This window comes from Chelonoidis abingdonii, chromosome 5 (genome assembly GCF_003597395.2).
Source record: "Chelonoidis abingdonii isolate Lonesome George chromosome 5, CheloAbing_2.0, whole genome shotgun sequence".
Taxonomy (NCBI): Eukaryota; Metazoa; Chordata; order Testudines; family Testudinidae; genus Chelonoidis; species Chelonoidis abingdonii.
This window is the reverse complement of record NC_133773.1, coordinates 91,187,054-91,209,683: the sequence shown is the minus strand read 5'-3', so window position 1 is coordinate 91,209,683 and position 22,630 is coordinate 91,187,054. Positions and strand designations below refer to the sequence as shown.

Sequence of the window (22,630 nt, the reverse complement as noted above, 5' to 3'; positions counted from 1 at the left end):
TTAAGGTGCCCCTGGACTCCTCTTAAAAAAAAAAAAAAGCCAGTCCAAGGCCCTCAGTGGTTTACTAAATATCCTTGTTGATTTCAGTATAAAGCCTAAAGACCTTATTTTAGGGCTGACACAACTCTCATTAAAGTCAAGTGAAAGGCTCCCCCATACACTTGAATGGGATTTGGATTGGGCCTTAATTGGTGGGCCCCTCAGGAGTTTTTATTCCCCCCGCTACAGATTTTGCTTTTATATATTTATTTTGTTAACGTTTTATAGAGAACATGGCTTTAATACACACTTTTAAGTTAGAAGAAAATGAGTTTCATAAAGCACATCTGATTCAATTCAATTAATGCTGAATTTTAATTTTGGTTTGCAAGTTACATTCCCTTTGGAGAAGAGAGAGATAAATCATATGGCCTACTGATGACATACAAATGGTTATAATCTGGGGAAGATGTACTTATTATTATTTGTATGTACTCTTAGTTCAACATAACCTGAAGAGAACTCTTTTAGTAGGTTTCAGTTAAATATCCAAAATGTATCAAGATGTTGTGCACTGCATTTATTCCATGACTGTAGCACAGATATGCAACAGGTACAGATAGATGAAGAGAGATCAAAATTATATAACAATCTTGATCAAGCAGCACAGCCTCAATTTAAAATAAGCAGTAGTTTACTGTGCTTCATGTCTTTATTGAAGCTGATTGAGGTGAAACCCAACTCAGCCCTGCGTACATGTGTTAACTTATCAAGGACCCCGAACTGCTCCAAACCTCAGGCTTCTGAGGTAGCATTAGAACAGGCCAAGGTCAGTCGTAGGTTGTTAGAACATACAGGGATTGCATATAAGGCAATCACAAAACGGAAGCTCTGGGGAGCCCTATGGTGGGTTACAGTGTGCAACGGAGGGCTGCGGGAAGAAATATCAATTTTGGCTAGTGCCTCTAGAAACTCTGAGGAACCACTAGATAAACTGCAGCTTTTGCATTAGGATGGATGGCCCCTGCACCCACCTCTCCTCTACCAGGGAGCACGCAGTCAGTGAGTAGATAAATAACGATCGTAGATACTGTGTCGCCCTTGCCTTACTTGTGGTGCTTGTCCCGTGCCCCCGACCCACTTACCTGCGCAGGCCCTCACCTGCCACACCTCCCCACGTGCACCCCGCCCTTTATCCCTTGCAGCAGGCGGCCCTTTCACATAACCTCCTTCCCCCACCCCCTTACCTGTGCTGCAGCCCCACCAGCCCTAGAGTGATCACATGGGGCACATCGAGCTCCGTGGGCCACGTGCCGGAGGCGATGCAGCCGAACACGCCGCACTCCTCCCGGATCCCCAGCTCCTCAAACTCCATAGCTCCCGGCCACGCTGCAGAAACACGTGCTGCGCCGGCCCTTCAGCGCGGATCGTGGCGGCCGCGAGCTACCTCCTACCCGAGGCCAACTCCTGCTGCGCCGGCGCCGCGGCAGCCAGGGACAGGACAACGTCGTCCCGCCCAAAAGCCCGCCACGGCCTCCCTTATTTACATGCGGGGGTGGGGACGCTAACGATTTCCCCCGCCGCGCCTGCGATAGAGGTAGGGGCCGCTGTGTCTGGGCTCGGAAACACAGTTCATCAGCGCGAGCACCTCCCCCTTCTCCGTCTGTGCTTGGTACGTTCCATCCTCCCACGTGCTGCTGCCCCAGACTCCCCGCTACATTCACAACCCGGCCGGAGGCCCGGGGCAGCTCGTGAGTGACAGCGGGGAGGGAGCGGGTCCAGGTACCGGGAGAGCGGCGGGGGGGAGCTGCGTGGGCGCGAAGGAGAGCGGGGGGGCTGTGGTGCGCACTGGGGAGGACGTTGGCGCGTGGGAGCTCTCATGGGGAGGGGCCATGGGGGGCAGCGCTCGGTGTGTTCGCCCTTGCGCGGGCGGGTTCCTTATCGGCACAGCTGCTCCGCTGCGACGATTGGGCTGGGCAGTCACTCCCGCCCCTTCCGCTGCCCGCCTTTGCTTCCCGCGCTGTGTCATCTCCTCCGTGAGCGTGACAGCGAGTGCGGAGCCGCCGCTAGCCGCACGTGCTAATCGGGCCTCTCTCTCTCTCTCTGTGTCTCTAGGTGCCTGCTGCCCTGGCCGCTGCCACCGCCATGGCTCCCGTAGCGACAGGTAACGTTCCGGGCCCGGCGCGAGGGCTCGGGTGACCTTGGGGCTGACTTTTGCGTCAGCCTCCCCCGCAGCTGGCGGGCCTCGGAGAAGAGCCCGCTGCCCCTCTCAGGATTCTCCAGGGCGGCGGGGGCTAGCGCCGCTACTGGGCCGCCTCTGCAGAGAGGAGCTCGTGCGCGGGGCCGGGTCCTGGGCTCTCGGGGCTCTGCCGAAGAGGCGCCTTCCCTGCCTCGCGCAGGCAGAGAAGAGCCCCGGGCTGCGTGAGTGACGGGCGGTTGCCGCCAATTCCCTCTGGCCAGGCTGGAGGAAGAGATGCTCGGCCTTCCCCCCGGCCGCAGCGGGTGGGCTGGTGGGTAATAAGGGGTTCGGGGCGGGCAGTGTAGACTCCTTGCGAAGGGGGAGAGGGTTGGTTTCTTGTTTAAACTCAAACTAGGGGGGGAGAGATTAAATGAAACTTGATGGACAAGACTCGATGTGGCAAGTAGCTGGCTCCAAAGTTATTTTGAGGGTTGAAATAAAACTTAATAGAGCTATTTTTGTGGCCTCTGTTCGCCTTCGCTGTAAGTGGGGGGCTTTAGGTTTCTGGCTGACCTGTGGTAGGTTTGGAAAGGACCTAACTCCTGAGCTGTGGCCCCCACATAAATCCAGTTGCGCTCCAGGATGAGTGAAAAGCAAACATAGCATGAACATAAGGACTTTAAACTTTTTAGTTTGAACAGTTAAGGTGCTGATAACCCCCAATAATCTTCAAATGTCACTTGCTTAAAATCACTCCTTCCTCTTCTAAGGCTATGTTATGAGTTAGGGCAGGGCCATCCTTAGGATTTATGGTGCCCTAGCGGCATTATTAAACGGGTGCCCCTGAGCCTGTCTTGCTCTTAGCAACACAAACATAAGCTTACTCTATTGGAAAACTTGCCACATGCATGTTATTAAAATCAGTTTAACTTAATGAAGCACACTGTAATGCTGATGTGCTAGCACTAAAGAAGTAGCACTATAGAAAAAATTCTGATTTGACAGGATGATGCAAATATAATTTTTTTAATTTGTTAACATTTTATTAGAAATTTCTGTGAAGAGGTATTGAAACAAGGATTAGTTTTTAATTAAAAGCAATCTTTGTGGCTTTTTTGTCTGCAAAAATCAGTAAGAATGTCTTTGTATGACAAAGACAAAGTGATGTCTTGTTTGATTGCAAGATTAGCAAGACCAGTCAAGTGTTCCTGACTCCATGTAGAGTGGAGATAGTTTTTTAATGAGCTTTAGTTTTGAGAAACTCCGTTCTCCTGATGCTACTGTTACAGGAATTGTCAGTAGAATACGAGTGGCAATGTACACATTAGGATATATGTCAACAAGTTTGCTGGTATGAATAAACTGTACAATGTCCATTATCGATTTTGCATGTGGCAACGTTGAGGACAGTACTCGATTCTTCATATAGTTCAAGTCCATTTAAATCAAAATGATCGCCCTGCTTCAGGAGGCTCTCTAGGTCAGGGGTCCCCAATGCGGTGCCCGCAGGTGCCATGGCGCCCGTAGGGGCCTCTCAGTGCACCTGTGTACTGGCTGGCGGACAAGCATCCGCCGAAATGCCACTGAAATTCGGCGGCATTTCAGCGGATGCTCGTCCACTGCTACGGTCCTTCATCTGGTGACCGCCAGACGAAAAAGGTTGGGGACCACTACTCTAGGTTCTTGCACTTTGTCATTAGTTGCTCTTGTTTTCCTATTTCGTTGAATTTAGTCCTGCTCAGCCGACCTACCAGCTGAGTGAATGGAACTCCAGGTTGACAGTGGGTTGAGTGGCTCAGCCAGGGTATCAGCCGCTGGCCTACTCAGCCTGCTGCCAGCCTGGGGTTCCTTGGGGGTCCCCTGGCCAACAGTGGGTGCTGAGTGGGGCCGGTGGCCGGGACCCTGGGTGACAATGGGGCAGCAACCGGAACCCCAGAGCAGTGGCAGGCTGAGCCGCTCAGCCCACCGCTGCATGCCATCAAAAATCAGCTCTTGTGCCACCTTTGGCACACGTCTGTAAGGCTAACAGACCCCTGCCTCTATCATTAGTAGGAGATGCAGCATATTACAGTTGTTGGAAAGACTCTATTTAGCAGTACAGGGCTATAGGAAAAAGTCAGTCAACATTTTTTGTTTCTCTGATGAAAACTGCCCTACGCCCTTCCCATACCAAACTCATCACCAATAATTGTCAACAACTTAATGTTCTGGTTTGGCTAAGAGCGTGGATTTTTTTTTTTTTTTTTTTTTTTAATATTGGAAATTTTGACTTTCAAGGATTGTTGCAGCATTTTTGGCGAACAAATTTGTTAAATGACAATTCTGAAATGGCACCGCAGTACTGTGCCTTCATGCTTGGCTCACCCCCCAGCCTGCTGGTTCAACAGCCTGCAGTAAGGAGAGAATAGGTGGAAAACTGCAGGACCAAAATCCACCTCTTGGAGTGCAGAGTGGCAAAACAGCAGACAGCAAACGCCTCCAGGTTCAATCACATGCAATGGCCACCCCGCCAGCCCAATAGACCCTGGTGGAAGTTAGCACAGCATCTGATTTCCAGGGACGGGGCACCATGTAACGCCACAGCAGCTCATCCTGCCCTGTGCAGCTCCCCCCGTGAGATGGATCGCTGCAACCCGGGAGAAGGACGTGCTCCCCCAACCAATGGTGACCAGATCCAGATGTCCTGATTTTCTCGGCCAGTCTGATATTTTGGGGCTTTGTCTTATATAGGTACCATTCCCACCTAGGGGACCAGACAGCAAATCTGAAAAATCGGGACGGGGGTGGGGGGGACAGGAGCCTATATAGAGACCCAAAAATTGGGACTGCCCTATAAAATCGGCCGACATCTGTCAACCTCTGCAGGGGAGTTCTTTTCCCCACCCTTCCCAGAGACCCCAGCAGCCAATCCCTTCCCTCAGACTGTGCTGCATTCCTCTCTCTCTAGGACCCAGCAGCCCTGCTCTTACATGCTCCACTGCTTCCCATCTGTCCACGGGCTCCCAGCAGAGCGGTGCCCCGAGACCTAGTGGTGCCCTAGGCCGCTGCCTGTTCTGCCTATGGTTAAGGACAGCCCTGAGCTAGGGGTCTGATTCCCTGTGCAGTTGCTAGCACATGGGGTGATGAAGAGCCAAGGGTCCTGGGTTCTGTCCTCACCTCTGGGGCAGATAGACAGTGTAGGGGGTGGCTAGAGATCAGGGTGATGGGGGGACTCCTAAATTTTTGGGGAGGAGGGATAGCTCAGTGGTTTGAGCATTGGCCTGCTAAACCCAGGGTTGTGAGTTCAATCCCTGAGGGGGCCATTTAGGGCACTGGGGTAAAAATCTGTCTGGGGATTGGTCCTGCCTTGAGCAGGGGGTTGGACTAGATGACCTTCTGAGGTCCCTTCCAACTCTAATCTTCTATGATTCTGTGCATATTCTTGCCCACTGGCTAGCCTTTATTGAGCTGGCACAAGTATAAATAGCAGTATAGCACAGGTAGCCACAGCAAGAGGCATTGCTGAGCACTTCCAAGTATAAATCTGCCTGATGCCCTGCAAGTATGCTTTTCTTCCCATTTCTTGAAGATGGCATGATCAGCTATACCCATCTACTGTCACGCTGTCTTTTGAATAGAACTTCTCAATTTTCACTTGCACATTTACTTATTTAAACTTGTATTAGTGTTAGGACAGACATTAAGAATAAAAGGATGCATACAAAGAAATGTATCCAACATGTAAAGTCCTCATAGTTTAAGGAAACAAATCCTGATTGTTTTGCATCAGTGGAACCATTTGGCCAGTAGTCATGAGATTTTACAGATTTTTGTCTGTGCTGTTGGAACTGAAGTTTTCCTTTTCTACCGGTTTTCTGGAGGGGCTTTAAATGTTCCTTTATACTCATTGAAGAAAATTTGAATGCCGGGGCATTGTCAGTTAGAATACTCCTTCTGGTCTTTAACTATTTTGGTTTCCAAAAACGTACTTATACATACTATTTGCCAAAAATAATCATAATTTGTCCAAAATTTGTAATTTTAAAAATTAACTTTATTTCTCTAGAACTGAAACTTGGTAAAAAAATTAATGAAGGTAAAACAAAAGAAGTCTATGAGTTGCCAGATCTCGCAGGCTGTGTGCTGATGCAATCAAAAGACCAAATAACAGCAGGAAATGCAGCAAGAAAGAACCAGATGGAAGGAAAGGCAGCAATTTCCAATACAACAACTAGCTGTGTGTTTCAGCTGCTACATGAATCTGGTAAGTATTTCAAACGTAAAATAGATGCAATTATGTTCTGTTATATATGATGAGTCTTAAGGAGTGATATGACTGTCTGAGAAGATGTAAATGTTAATTCACCTAGGTTTTGGAACTGATTGACTTCAGTAAATTTCCTTATCTCAGTGTCCCAAAGAGTAATCTAAGATTATTGACCTAGGTTATGAAATAAAAATTAATGTATCATATTTGAAGTCCGCCCCCAGGCCCAGAAAGCTTCCATATAGATTATTGCTATCTTCCTGGACACCATTCTCTTCCTTCCCCACCACATACCTCATGCTTTCAACTCTCTGTTTAGAAGCAGATTGTGAGAGTTTGGCTTTAAGCTCTTATTCCACAAATCTGTGAAAATTACTACTGCTGGTCAGTGACCATACCAAAGACTGCATTTAAAATCAAAACTTTACCTAGCTTTACTAAAACCATAATAAAAATGAAGACCTGGATGGATAAACTTCATTAAATGTTCTTGTTTTCTCAGTGTCTGCCATATCACTTTTTCTAAGACTGCTTATTGTTTGTGGCATAAAAAGTGTGCCAAGTGCTTTACAGGTAGCTGCAAAGAAGATACTTTATTTTGCAGAGTTTAGAATGTAGTAGTACATGGTGGATACTGAGGCGAATTGGAAATCTTAAGATTTACTTTTGAGGCTTCAAAAATGGCTTTCCTTTTCATGCTGGAGAAGACTATTGATGAGATATGAAAGTGATCCAAGTGAAATTTATTAAATATTTGTGAATGTTTTCTACATTTTCAAATATATTGATTTCATTTGTAACACAGAATATAAAGTATACAGTGCTCACTTTATAATATTTTATTATAAATATTTGCACTGTAAACATAGTAAAAGAAATAGTATTTTTCAATTCACCTCATATTGTAGTGCAGTCTCTTTATCGTGAAAGTGCAATTGGCAAATATAGATTTTTTATTTATTTTTTTTGTTGTTACACAACTGCAGCCAAAAACAAAACAATGTAAATCTTTAGAGCCTGTAAGTCCACTCAGTCCTACTTTTTGTTCAGGTAACCACTAAGAAAAACAAGTTTGTTTACATTTGCAGGAGATAATATTGCCCCCTTCTTGTTTACAATGTCACCTGAAAGCGAACAGGCATTCGCATGGCACTTTTGTAGCCAGCATTAAAAGGTATTTACATGCTAGATATGCTAAACATTCGTATGCCCTTTCATGCTTCGGCCACCATTTCAGAGGATGTGCTTCCATATTGATGACACTCGTTTAAAAAAAAAAAAAAATGCATTAAATAATTTGTGACTGAACTCTAGGGGAAAATTGTATGTCTCCTTCTCTGTTTTACCTGCATTCTGCCATATATTTCATGTTATAGCAGTCTCGGATGATGACCCAGGACGTGTTGTTTTAAGAACACTTTCGCTGCAGATTTGACAAAATGCAAAGAAGGTACCAATGTGAGATTTCTAAAGAATAGCTACAGCACTTGACCCTAGATTTAAGAATCTGAAGTGCCTTCCAAAATGTGAGAGGGACGAGGTGTGGAGCATGCTTTCAGAAGTCTTAAAAGAGCAACGTTCCAATGCAGAAACTATAGAACCCGAACCACCAAAAAAACAAAATCAACCCTCTGTTGATGGCATCTGACTCAGATAATGAAAATGAACATGTGCCGGGCCGCACTGCTTTGTATCATTATCAAGCAGAACCCATCATCAGCGTGGATGCATGTCCTTTGGAATGGTGGTTGAAGCATTAAGGGACATGAATCTTTAGCACATTGGGCACGTAAATATCTTGCGATGCCTGCTATAACAGTGCCATGAGAACACCTGTTGTCGCTTTCAGGTGACATTGTAAACAAGAAGCAGGCAGCATTATCTCCTTCAAATGGTAACCAACCTTGTTTGTCTGAGCGATTGGCTGAACAAGATGTAGGACTGAGTGGACTTGCAGGCTCTAAAATTTTACATTGTTTCATTTTTGAATGCAGGTTGTTGTTTTTTTTGGTACCTAATTCTACATTTATAAGTTCAACTTTCATGATAAAGAGATTGCACTACAGTACTTGTATTAGGGGAATTGAAAAATACTATTTCTTTTTTGTTTTTTACAGTGTAAATATTTGTAATAAAAAATAAAGTGAACACTATACACTTTGTATTCTGTGTTGTAATTGAAATAAATTTATTTGAAAATGTAGAAAACATCCAAAATATTTAAATAAATGGTATTCTATTATTTAACAGCACAGTTAATCGCACACTCCATTTTGTTAATTGCTTGACAGCCCTAAAAAGCACCTAAGTGACTTAGGGTCATAGGTCACTTATATGTTTCTGACAACTTTGCCCAAAGTAAACTGGGCTATAAAGGGTACAGAGCAGTATGTCTGTTGGTGTTTGCAAGTTCACTACTTTAATCATTACCAAAAAAACCCCAGTGAATCTGCTTCATTCATTAGGCGCTAAGGAGGGGAGGAAATATCCCCTTAAACTGACCTGGGTATGCACTAAACTAAGCAAAAGTTGCAGCTGCATCTGTAAACAGCAAAAGTATCCTTGGTTTCTCAGATTGGTCAACTGGTGACTAACTGGCACAATTGAGAGGTCGTGTTAATGCCTTACGGGGAGGGGAAAGCAATTTATTTACTTTGCACCACTCTTCTGAACTGGGGTTTCTTTCAAAGTCCACAGGTGATACAAAAGTGATGTCTATAAGTGGAGACTACTGTTAGTTTCTTCAGCTCTTCTGAGTTTCCTTTTTCCGTCTTTCCCCTCTTCCAAACCAAAGGTGTAGGGGGGAAACAATGCTTTTATCTTTTCTGCTGCCTTTTATTACTGCCTCAGAAAGTCTCCAGTTACCACCTAACATACACCAAGATGCTAAAGTAATAGTCAACGTACTTTACACTGGGAGTTATCTGCAGAGATGAATTCATAGCTTGCCACTTACTATGAAAGCTATTATGATGGTTGACTTTTAAAATTACTTAAGCTATATGTTTGTTTCCCTCCATGACATCTGCCCACTATGACATAAGGACATAAACTAGCAGAAAGATGAACGTGGGCAGGCATCCATTAGGAGCACTGACTTTGGTTATCTATAGCAGTGGTTTTGAATCTGCAGTCCATCGGACCCTGGGCGTTCACAGATTTATCTAAAATTTCCAAAAGGGTCTGCACCTCCATTTGAAATTTTTTAAGGGTCTGCAAGTGAAAAAAGATTGAACACCACTGACCTATAGCATGATCAGGAAAAAATATTCTATTGCAAAGTGATTTTAAACCAGTTCTGAAAGCGCTCTACAAACTGGTTTCTAAGGCTCTCTATAATGTACAGTGTATTTTGTTGGATGGAATTGGGGAAGTGAGTGCTTTCTGGACTGAGACCATTTTGTGTTTGGGATGTGGTGCTGGCCACTTCTAGGAGCAGCGCAGGGCCAGGGCAGGCAGGGAGCTTGCCTTGGCCCCACTGTGTGCCGTTGCCACCCTGGAGCCTCTCAAGGTAAGCGGGCCCTGTCCGGAGCCCGCACACCTGTGCCCTGAGCCCCTTCCTGCACCCCAGCCTTCTGCCCTGAGCCCCATCCTGCACTCCAAACCCCTGCCTTGAGCCCCCTCCTCCACACCAACTCCTGCCCTGAGCCCCCTACTGCCCCCACTCCTGCACCCCAAAACCCTGCCTTGAGCCCCCTCCTGCACCTCACATCCCTTCTGCACCCCAACCCCCTGCCCTGAGCCCTCTGCCGCACCCCTTCCTGCACCCCAGCCTCTTGCCCTGAGCCCCTTCCTGCACACCGCATCCCCTCCCACACCCCAACCCCCTGCCCCAGCACTGCATTCATGGCCCTGCATGCAATTTCCCCAGCCAGATGTGGCCTTGGGCCAAAAAGTTTTCCCACTCCTGATTTAAGGCCTCTCTCATTTGGGAAGTAATCATCTCAGGTGTATTGTAGCTACAGAACAACACATTAAGGTTTTTGAGAAAACAGAATCTTCTGATGAAATAATTTTCTGTTTGATCAACTATACACCAGTCTGGTCACAGTTCTCTGTTTACTCACAGAAGTACACAAAGTAGCAAAACTGAGTTTTCTTTTTACACTTAGGAATCAAAACTGCTTTTGTCAGAAAACATGGCAACACAGCGTTCATAGCAGCTCAATGTGAAATGATTCCAATTGAATGGGTGTGCAGAAGAGTTGCTACTGGTTCTTTCCTGAAAAGAAACCCTGGTGTCAAGGAAGGATACAAGTTTTACCCACCCAAAATTGAAATGTTTTACAAGGTAAGTACAACTTTAATTATCTATTAAACAAAAGGTGTTAAATATTATCATTTTTACAAAATAAACTGAACATAGGAACAGGTGTAGTGTCTGAAACTGACTTCTGTCAATTTTTATGGTTTCTGCACTTCTGTTTGTGTGTGTGCTCTCCTTATTTCTGCATGCAAGACCCATACAAATATGAAACTGGCTAATTGATCCTACTGAAAAAATAATGAGTGACTGTATATAATGCAACCAAAGGAGAAAAGAAATATCTATTATATTTGTGGCAGCTATAAATACAACATTTTCAGACAAGTGTATTTTTTAGGTTGACAAATGTCTCTGTAAAAAACTGAAATGACACTACTTATGGATTTTAAGACACTAGTATTGATTCTGTATTTTGCAAACATTGCTAAAATGTTTTTCTTGAATATTCTCTTAGATCAGAGATTCTACAACTAGTTCAGAAAGCCGACTGGTCACGTAGTACAGGCTCATTGCCAGCATTTAAATCTCATTACAAAGCAGCTAAAAATGCATTAAGCACTCTGTTACTCTTCAATGTAAACTGTTGCTGTAAGTGAAACGGGTGTGAGGTAAATGAGGACGGGAGGAGGTCTTTTGATCACAAATGGGGAGACAGCATGCATAATAGTGAGTGAGAGAGGAGGTGATCAACAAGATAATCTATTAAAATATGGTCCATGTTATGGACTTTTTCTCTTGTCCTTCCTTAGATCACATAAGCTGCCTCAGCATACCTACACCACTAAACAAATGGAACGTGATAAAGTGACAAAGGGAGTTCATGCATGATTTTCATTCTTGTGTTGGCAGGGTTTGGGAGCACAGTGAAAGTGAGGTGATGCAGGAAACTCAGGAGGGTTTAATCTGCTGTACCAGCAGTCCATGCTAATCCTGTTGGGGAATGGTGACTTTATATATACAGGGAGTTTAGCCTCTGTTCTTAATGTGACAAGATCATGGCAGTTAACTACATATCATGTGAGCCATCAACTAAAGGAAACATCAACATCCTTATAAAAAGGTGTGGGGTCACAGCCCCACTATCATTGTGACAAGATGAGGCTATATCTCTCCAGGGATTGGCCTGCTTAGAGAGGAGGTCTCACTCTGGGGGTAGGGAGTGGGAGGGTAAACCTAGAATGAGAAACTTCTGGTTGGACAGGAAGCGGAAGGGGTGGGAAAAGATTATTTGAGGAGTGCTACACATTTCAGAGCATCTACCTTTTTATCTTTCTGATGTTGGCTTTATCCTCGTCCTAGAAGTCCTTTGCTGACAAAGTTGGTTTGGTGTATGTAGTGTCTGGTTTGAGTAAATTTACTGGTAACCCCAGGCATTCAGCAGGTCCTGGTCTCTGTATTCAGAATTTTTGAACAATCTTAATAGCATGGAAACATTAGGACCTTTACTCTTATGCTGCTGAAAGGGACAAAAGGAAGATGAGTTTGGTTAGAGAGCATTGGCTTCGTAGTATGCTTCTTCGCAGAGTTCTGCAAGCTGGTAAAGGTATGGGAGTGAGAGAGAAATGGCACCAAGGGGATAGTGGCCAGTCTTTAATAACTCTTCAGTGATATTCAGGGGTACTCAGTAGCAGGGGTTCCAAACAGAGTAGCTGCCTTGGGGCTGGATGGCACGTGGGCAGGGAAGACTTTCCCCAAGGGACTGTGATCTATTTTCTTGCATGCTGGCCACTTCAGGAGGCTTAACTTCTTTCCTTTGAGGGGAAGATGTGGCTAAAACTCTGGGAAGTGGTATCCTTGTGCAACTTTGAGAGTGTCTCTCTTTTTTTTTTTTTTTTTTTTCTTGCCCCTTTTCCCCTAGTTGGAGGGGAGCATGAAAGGACTTGGCCAGTAATCATCCTGGTGCTTCAGCAATATACAAGGGTGTTCCCTTTTGAAATCAGATAACAAGCATACATCTTGTATATAGAAAGGTCGAATTCAATGCATGCTATGGCAAAATCTGTAGTTCCAAGATTTTACAACAGTTGCTTTTCATACAGCAACTTCTGTCCAATTCAGGATTGAAAGAACTCTTGAAAAGTGACTTAAAATATAGATCAAATAGTCTTACTGTAATGTGCCGACTTCTTCCAAACAAACAAGTTGAAAATAACATTTAGAGTTAAACTTGCATTACTTGATTAAATACTAGCAGCGAAACTCCTCTTGGAATTTGTTAAAACTGAACTGTCTGTAGTCCAGTAGAAAGAGATTTGTAGGCTCAGTGGTGGTTAGAGTTGAAAGGTGAACAGTGTTGCAGTTTATTATTTTTATACCACATACACTGGAGATAAAAGAAATATAGACACACACCCCTCCATTGCTGTCTGCGAAAGTATTAGTGGTATAACTAGCTAATCCTTTAGGATTTATCAGGGTTTCTAGAAACATTAACTGAATTAGAAGTTTTGTGGACTATTGACCTAAAAATAGTTAAAGCTTTGTCTTAAACTCACTTCTCTGATGCACCTTCAAGACTTAACTTGAAAAATGCATTGCTTATCTTAAAAGTCTTGCAGCTTAGATCTCAGTACTGTTGTGATTAAAATTCTTGCCAGGATTTATCAAATATCAATTTAAAGCCACAAAACCTGTCTGTTACTGGATTTCAGATTGTTCTCTTCACTGTTTACTAGGCTTTCTTTTAATCCAACTCAAGTCAGGTGTAATTGTCGTTAATTGATCTTATTCTATGCAAGTTTATTTTACTTCATTCTCAGGACGATGCTGCTAATGATCCACAATGGTCTGAGGAGCAGCTAATTGAAGCCAAGTTCTGCTTTGCTGGACTTACTATTGGACAAACTGAGGTGGATATTATGGCCCACTCTACACAGGCTATTTTTGAGATACTGGAAAAATCTTGGTTATCCCAGAACTGCACTCTTGTAGACATGAAGGTATAAGAAAAATCTGTCTTGTAGATCATGATTCTGAAAGTAGTGGACTAAGTTTTTGATGCTACTTTACAGCTCTTGAAAATAGCTATCAAGTTTACTTTTGTTTACTTTTGCTAGATTGAGTTTGGTGTTAATATAACTACAAAAGAGATTGTCCTTGCTGACGTTATTGATAATGATTCTTGGAGGCTGTGGCCATCAGGAGACCGAAGCCAGCAGAAGGACAAACAGGTAACACTATTACCATTTTGGGTCTGAATTAGAGATAAAAAACAAAACTAAATCTCATTTTGGTGCAGGAAGGGCATGTAGACAGCGTTCAAGCAACTGCTGTGAGTTACTTTTCTTGGCATTCTATGCTTATGTGAGGTAGGCCACACAGCATTTAGGGTCTGATCCTGTTCAAGTCAATGGCAAAACTTCCATTGACTTTAATGGGAACAGAATCAAATCCTTAAGGACGCCTGTATCGTTAATAGGAATTTCCACAGTATTTTCTGGTGTTATCATAGTGCCCTGTGTAGTTTCAAGTCTGCAGGGATCTCCAGAACTTCTAGCATAAAATGTACTTCTCCGAGTGTGAACTATTCAAATAATTGAGTAACACAAACACGCACTTATAAAGTACTAAAAGTCAGAAACATGCCATGAAGATGAAAATGGGTTCACCAGTGCATCCCAAGTTTCTCCTTTCAGAGCCTTGGTTTGTCTAGGCCAAAGTTTGACCTGTTTTAACTCAGTTTAACTGATAACTAACATTGATATAATTGCTAGTCTAGACCAGTGGTTCTCAGCCATGAGTACACGTACTCCTGGGGGTACACAGAGGTCTTCCATGTGGTACATCACCTCATCTAGATATTTGCCTAGTTTTACAACAGGCTACATAAGGAGCACTAATGAATTCAGTACAAACTAAAATTTCATACAGACAATGACTGTTTATACTGATCTATGTATTATACACTGAAATGTAAGTGCAATATTTATATTCTAGTTGATTTATTTATAATTATATGGTAACAATGAGAAAGTGAGCATTTTTTCAGTAATAGGTTCTGTGACACTTTTGTATTTTTGTCTGATTTTGTAAGCAAGTAGGTTTTTTTAAATGGGGCGAAACTTGGAGGGTATGCAAGACAAATCAGACTTCTGAAAGAGAAAATTTGAGAGCCACTTGTATAGACAGTCCACAATGTTTATTTCCTGGAACAAATGTTCGTGGTTTATGCTAGGCTGACTCCATTGGGGGGCACCATTTTAGCTGCATTGAATGCTGCTTTGACAGAACTTCTGTGATTTTTAGTCATTTCCACTAATGATGTAGACACTCCCCAATAAACACAAGCTGCCATTACCAATGTCTGTGATAATCCAAGATACAGCAGTGTTCCAGTGCCATTACTAACAAATTTAAACTGGAAAGCCACATTAGGTCCACTTCCTTTAAAAACTGAATGAAATGAAAAATTATGGTGTTTCCTCTTCACTCATTTCAGCTGTTATATTACAAACGCTTCTGAGCAAATCCTTGGTGTGGTGGTAATCCACCATTACTATAACTTGGGGGGCGGGGAAGGGATGTTAGGTGTTGGCTGTACTTTACTGCAGTTGCTGTCCTGTGATTGAAGCTCTGCTTCCAAATTAAAATTAACGTGCCAAAGAAGCATGGTGTATACACCACCTCTACCTCGATATAACTCTGTCCTTGGGAGCTAAAAAATCTTACCATGTTATAGGTGAAACCATGTTATATTGAACTTGCGTTGATCCAGTGGAGTGCGCAGCCCCTCCCCCCCCCCCCCCCCCAACACTGCTTTACTGCGTTATATCCAAATTCATGTTATACCGGGTGGCATTATATCGAGATAGCGGTGTTTTGCGAGGAAGGATTCTCTGCAGCTTGAGGTCTTCAAACCACAATTTTGAGGACTTCAATAACTCAGTCATGTGTTAGAGGAGCAAGAATAGGTGTCAACTGCTCAGAGGTAGGGGAAATCCATGTGTTAGGGGTTGTTATAAAAGTGTATGGGTAGGGTTCTGTGGCCTGCTTTGTGCAGGAGGTCAGACTAGATGATCATATTGGTCCCTTCTGACCTATGAGTCTATGAGAACTGACTTCAGTTGGGCATGAGGGCTGGCTAACACATCATGGTTGAGGCAACCAAGCACAGAAATTGAGTTTTCTCTCAGAAAGGAATTGACAGAAGTAGAGGGTGTTCTGACTCTACTATAATGTGGTGGACAATACTGCTTGCTGGAACTAATGGCTCAAAATTTGAGATGTGAGGATTCCCTTGATGTCATGTTGGCCTCTATTCATGGGGAAGAAGCTATTGTAGAATGTATTTCAAGAAACAGGTGTTTGAAAGATGGCATAAATTTCTCTCGCCTCTGGTAGTTGGATGGTTGCACCTGGTTGAATATTTACGTAGAAAAATGATTGACCATCACACTTCCAAATAGAACATCAGGAGTAACTTGCTATCTCTGTATTTCAGTCTTACCGTGATCTAAAAGAAGTGACTCCTGAAGCGCTGCAGATGGTTAAAAGAAACTTTGAATGGGTTGCAGAAAGAGTGGAGGTACCCCGTTTATATTAACTGTAGTCTGTAGAAATTGACAATTTTGTGTACTCTATTAAAGTACGGTGGTTCATTTTCCTTTCTTTCCATTCCAGTTGCTGCTGAAAACAAAGAGCCATGGTAGAGTTGTGGTGTTGATGGGATCATCTTCTGATCTTGGTCACTGTGAAAAAATTAAAAAGGCATGTGCAAACTTTGGAATTCCTTGTGAGCTACGAGTGACATCTGCTCACAAAGGACCAGATGAAACTCTGAGGATCAAGGCAGAGTATGAAGGTAAACCCTCAATTATGTATTCAGTTTAAAATCAATAACTAGAGTTCTTGAGATTCCTTAGAACTTTGCCACAAACTGTGCACGAAGTTTATCACCCTCTTCTTTATAATCACTTTTTCGTACGAGAAGATTTATCACGTCTCCTCTTACTCTTCTCTCCTCCAGACTAAACCCAGGGTTTTTTTTCCAGTCTTTTCTTAAAGGTCGTGTTTTCTAGGTTTTCTGGGTTTTGGTGCCCAGAACCTGAAACGGTGTTACAACTGAGGCTGAGCATATCAGTGCTGAGTAGAGTGGAAGAATTAATACTTTTTGTCTTGCTTACAACACTTCTGCTAATATATCACAGAATGGGGGGAGGCGTGTTTTTTGCAGCAATATTACATACTTGACTCATTTACTTTGTGATCCATTGTAACACTCAGATCCTTATCTGGAGGACTCCTTCCCAGGCAGTCATTTCCCATTTTGTATTTGTGATTATTCCTTCCTAAGTGTAGTACTTTGCATTTGTCCTTATTGAACTTTATCCTGTTTATTTCAGACCATTTCTCCAATCTATCAGGGTCATTTTGAATGCTAATCCTGTCCTCCAAAATGCTTGCAACCCCCTCCAGTTTGGTATTGTCTGCAGACTCTAAGTGGTACTCTGTATCGTTATCTGTATCATAGTCAACAGCTCCTTCTCCCTCATCCAGGCCTGTCTTAAGTCTAATGGCTTCTTTCTCCCCAAAAATCTTGCCTTCCTCTCTATCCCAACAGCTAAAATGCTTTCTCAGGCCTAGATCATCTCAACATCTTGGATTACTGCAATGTCCTTCTACATACACACACGTTATTCTGCTTATTATTCCTTATTGTTTTAAAAATGCTGGCTGCTAAAACTTAAGTCTCCCCTTCATCTAATGTCATCTTTTTTTGGGCACCACTGGCTGTCCTTCACGCATTGCAGCTGGGTGGAAAACCATATCTTGTGATGCCCACGAATAGAAAACAATGAATAATGGGGTGGACCAGGGGTCAGCAACCTTTCAGAAGTGGTGTGCCAAGTCTTCATTTATTCACTCTAATTTAAGGTTTCGCATGCCAGTAATACATTTTAACGTTTTTAGACGGTTTCTTTCTCTAAGTCTATAATATATAACTAAACTATTGTTGTATGTAAAGTAGATAAGGTTTTTAAGATGTATAAGAAACTTCATTTAAAATGAAATTTAAAATGCAGAGCCCCCTGGACCGGTGATCAGGACCCAGGCAGTGTGAGTGCCACTGAAAATCAGATCGTGTGCCGCCTTCGGCACCTGTGCCATAGGTGCCTACCTCTGGGTTGGACACTAGTGAAGTCTATCAAAAAACCTTAGATTTGATTTAAAAACCATGTGCCTTGACTGAACATAAGGAGTAATTTCACTTGTTGCTGTTACATGCCCATGCAAGCATAGGTTTGCAGGTACTTCCATGCACCATTGTATACTCTGCGCATGTAGATATGGGAGTTGGGGCACAGTGTGGGCAAGCACAGATTTTTCCAGATGTTGTTTAGAGGATCTTACTTTGAACTTTGCAGAACTGGTATTCACTAATTTTGTTGCAACAGGCTAAAGGTTTTTAATTAATAGAGAAACCAGAGATTCATCAGTTTCCATTAAGAAATAGCCAGTACCCACCATTATCATGAATCTTAAACGTTTTCTTCCCCTGCATGAGAAAGGGATTAGGTGCATGAGTTGCCCCTAGTGTGCTACTTCTATAGATGGTGTAACGAGCAGTGACTGACAGTTACTGAATTTTACTGTAGGGAATTACAACATTGTATTCTACAAAGGAGAAATCTGAGCAGCAGTAAAACTAAAATGACATAAAAATTTCAAAAAAAGGTGTTTGTGTTTGGGGAGGGGGGGGGCGTATTTAGACAGAGTCTTTCCATTAAAGCAGGTGGGGAAAAGGAAAAATGCATAGATCTCTCTCCCCCTCCCCCCATTGGTTTTTGATATTTACTTGTTAACGCTTGTGTGTATGTTAGGTGATGGAATCCCTACTGTGTTTGTGGCGGTAGCTGGCAGAAGCAATGGCTTGGGACCAGTGCTGTCTGGTAACACATCATATCCAGTTGTCAACTGTCCTCCTCTCTCAGCCGATTGGGGTTCTCAGGATGTCTGGTCTTCTCTTAGACTGCCGAGTGGTAAGAAGCATGTTGACCTATGGTACATGTAGTTACATTCTTATAGTAATTAGCCCCCCCCCCTTTTTTTTTTTTAAATGCTGGACACATCTGCTAGATTCAACAGTGCTGAAAACACCTTTGTCCCATTTTATATTGTCAGTTCAGCCAGTGCTGACAATGGTTTGGTGGGGTAAATCTTGTTGACTGTTGTTAAAATTTCAATTTCCTGGTATAGATGGAGGTAGAGCCTTAGAAAATCAAAGAGTAAACTTGACTTTCATTATATTCTTACTCATACAACTGAAGTTTAAAATAGGTATCTGAATTAATGACATCTTTAAAAAAAATCAGCTTGAGAATTATTTTCATGTTTTACCTTCATGAAACTGTTTTAGTATTCAGAGTAGCAGCGTCTTAGTTTGTATCTGCAAAAAGAACAGGAGTATACTGCTACGTCGATATAACGCCACTAGATATAACACGAATTTGGACATAATGCGGTAAAGCAGTGCTCCGGAGGGGCAGGGCTGTGCACTCCGGTCAATCAAAGCAAGCTCAATATAACACGGTTTCACCTTTGATTCCCAAAGACAGCATTATATCGAGGTAGAGGTGTACATGTACTTGTGGCACCTTTAGAGACTAAAATTTATTTGAGCATAAGCTTTCATGTGCTACGAAAGCTTATGCTCAAATAAATTTGTTACTCTCTAAGGTGCCACAGGTACTCCTGTTTTAGTATGTTTGTTAACCTAGCAACTGATTATATAAAACTAAAAGATTCTTGCTGTGATACTTGAATGTAGAAAGAATTAGTTTGCTGTGAAACTGTGTCAGTTCTAGGGGTACATGTAGCTTGAAATTAAAAACTGCATTTTCATAGACACTGAACAGTACTCCTTATACATTCAGTAGTCAGTTCAGATTTCAGGGTATCTGCTGACTTAATCATTGTTGCTACTAGGTATAGCAACATTGAATGAGAGAGGCTAAGGGGTTCTCAGACTGGGGAGGAGGGGGTTGCGAGCTGTCAGGCTCCACCCCAAACCCTGCTTTGCCTCTAGCATTTATAAGAATGGAAAATATATAAAAAGGTGGTTTTAATTTATAAAGGGGGGGGGCATTGCCTGCAGAGGCTTGCTATGTGAAAAGGGTCACCACTGACCATATATATTGGATGGATTGTTTGTTTTTTTTAAATCATCAAAGGCAAGGGAATTCCACTTTCTTCAAATATGCAGAAAGGTTTGGGGCATGTTGAGACTATCAGTTGAAAACTAGCAATCTTGTCTTGTTTCGGAATGAGGGAATAAGGTGAGAATCTTTAGGGTTATTGAGGTTACTTATGCTTTACCTTTTTTAAATTAGACTGGACAAAGTAATTAAAAAAAAAAAATCCTGCAGTAACTGTCAGGGCCTGAAAAATTACTTGTTAGTAATTTTTATGATTGTTGTAAATCCCATTTGGGTAATAGATTGGATTTTTTTCTTTTTCTGCAACAGGTCTTGGCTGTCCTACTATACTCTCACCCGAAGGAGCTGCCCAGTTTGCTGCTCAGATTTTTGGATTAAGTAACCACTTGGTGTGGGCCAAGCTGCGCTCAAGCATGTTGAATACGTGGATCTCCTTGAAGCAAGCTGACAAAAAACTTAGGGAATGCACCTTATAAATAACATGTTAAAAGGAAAGTAATGCATACCTTATATTGGCTATGTAAAAAATAGTACCGTGTGCAAACTGTCTGCACGCTAGGATCTTCATGTGGATCAGTTGGAAATCTTCAACCCTTTGTTGTATAAGATGATACATCTTGTATGGTAGATGAGTCTCTACTATTGGTCTCGTTTTCTGTTTTTTAATAAATGAAAGCATACAGGATAGTTTGACTTGCTCACAATTATGTTCTGCTTTAGTCCTTGTATACTGCTTTTAACTACAGACTACATAATAGCAAAATGAAGGTTTAATGCAATGTGCACTGGAATTTAATCAGTTTTCCCTAGCAGCATTACTACAGAATGTTACTGATGAAGCTTGGATTTACTAACTCCACTGAGTGGACTGCCAATCCAGAAGAGAAAATGTTTGCTGTTCTGCTTGCAGTTATGAAAATATGCTCCCTAAGCAACAACATAGCTGTAGATTGCAGTCCTAACTGGAAGACGGTTCTGGAATGGACTCGGACATCCAGCCTCCCTCTCAGAGATTGTAAAAGTGTATAGAAGAAAGCCAGCCATGTCACAAGATAAACTAACATCCTATTTCAATATTTCCTGAAGCAATGTCCTCATATTAATAATGCTCCTTATACAGCAGTAGACAAGATTAACTCCGAGTAGTAATCATGAGTTCAAAACTGACTTGTAAGCCTTTTGTCCTCTGTTCAAGTACAAGGAGTTCTTTAGTTCTGCTTTAAAGAGCCTCTGATAAGATCATAGAAGGCTACATTTTTAGAAAAAGTTGGTTGGGGTGTGTGCGTCTTTCTCCCCTTATTTTTATAAGAGAAAAAGTTGGTTGCTTAGGAAACTCTCATAATAAAAGGTGGAAATAAACAATTAAGTGAAATGATATTTAAGCATGACTTTTTCCTCCATGAAACTATTGTTTTCTAATTAGGTTAGCTTTATTACAGTACTGATTCTAACAAACATGCAATTTCTCAACTAATATAATAGCATATACTTTTAAAATTACAAATCGTGTGTTAAATTCCAATTTGCTTTATGAAGAGGTTTCTCCAGTGGGTATATTCATGCTAACCGTCTAGATTTATTTTTTTTAAGTTACATGTCCTGGCTGATACTAAACTTAAAATGTGTGCGCTAAACAACTTGTTTGACGTGGTGCTTTACAACTACATGCATGCAGCACTACTAATATGCAACCAACTTTTGCAAAGGCCACTAGCAGGCAGCATGCTTTGGAGGGGGAGAGGAGGCTTTGACTAGAGATACAGGAACAAGCCCCTATGCCTACAGGTAGTCCTATGGGTGCTTTCATAGTCACATTGATATATGGACTCTAAAGTCTTGCTTACCTCAAAGGCTGACACACAGGGCCAGCTTTATCAACTGGGGGGGCCTGATTCAAATACTTGGCAGCGGTCCAGAGCTTCGGCAGCAGGGAGTCCACTCCGGGTCTTCCATGGCACCAAAGGACCCCCACTGCCAAAAACCCCCAGAGTCGACACCCCATCCCACACCCCCACCGCCAAAATGCCACCCAAGATCCCCAGCGCAGACCACCACCAGGTGAGTTAAAAAAAGAAAGGCGCCATGGGACCCAATTCCAGGGAATTGCCCTAAAGCAGGCCCTTCTGACACACCATTACTGTTATGATACTTAATATATGTACCATGGAAGGAATGAAGAACTCAGTTCATCCTGCTGGGATTTGAACCTCTGATCCCTGAGAGTTTAGGAAGATGTTTATAGTACATAGCTACTGTGACCGGAAATATGTTTGGCATTACAGAGGCTTCTTGTGGTGGTCATCCATTAAGATACTGTAATAGAGAACATGGACCATGTGGCATGGTGCAAGATCTGAGGCTTGAACCAAAGGCTGGGACTCAGGCCATGTATTAAAGCAGGTGCTTACAAGTTCACTGTCCAGTACAAGAACTTGGCAAGAGTACTGCTAGCCTTGCTAAAACACAGGCACTCGTAAGAACCATCAGGTACTCGGTATGTGTGTGAAGATGTTCCAAAAGCTTAGGACAGGTACATCCTCACCTAGTACAAGACAAGGGTTTGACAGAAGAGATAATTATGGATGTTTTGCTTGAGACAAGTGGAGCAAGGAACAAGGGAAGGTAACAAGCAGCTGTTATGAAACTTCAAAGTTACGAAAACAGGCATAAACCTCCCTGTTAGCATAGGGAAAATTCACAAGCTAAAACAAAAGATAAGATAATGCATTTCCTTGCTAGTGCTTACAATTTCTGTAGTTTTAGATGCATCATTCCAGGCTCTTTTTAGGAGCTGGTTTACGTGC

General features: G+C 42.7%; 2 protein-coding genes across 3 annotated transcripts in view; one reads left to right on the top strand and one right to left on the bottom strand.

Annotated features, from left to right (window-relative positions):
- The window catches only part of PPAT (phosphoribosyl pyrophosphate amidotransferase), a 65,411-nt gene extending 63,842 nt beyond the window's left edge, over window positions 1-1,569 (bottom strand). Inside the window, exon 1 of one of the 2 annotated variants that reach the window (XM_032796834.2) lies at window positions 1,227-1,569. In XM_032796834.2, the coding sequence (XP_032652725.1) occupies window positions 1,227-1,354 (128 nt within the window). In that variant the 5' untranslated portion in view covers window positions 1,355-1,569. The remainder of the gene's footprint in view (window positions 1-1,226) is intronic. The other variant, XM_032796832.2, reaches the window with a different exon arrangement.
- Window positions 1,570-1,666: 97 nt separating this feature from the next.
- On the top strand, window positions 1,667-21,348 carry LOC116834617 (multifunctional protein ADE2). The gene is made up of 10 exons (XM_032796835.2): window positions 1,667-1,761; window positions 2,095-2,143; window positions 6,204-6,401; window positions 10,517-10,695; window positions 13,431-13,610; window positions 13,728-13,841; window positions 16,112-16,195; window positions 16,291-16,471; window positions 18,492-18,650; window positions 20,136-21,348. Exons 2-10 carry the CDS (start codon window positions 2,125-2,127, stop codon window positions 20,300-20,302), a joined length of 1,281 nt encoding a protein of 426 aa, XP_032652726.1. The 5' UTR covers window positions 1,667-1,761; window positions 2,095-2,124; the 3' UTR covers window positions 20,303-21,348.
- The last annotated feature ends 1,282 nt before the right edge of the window (window positions 21,349-22,630 follow it).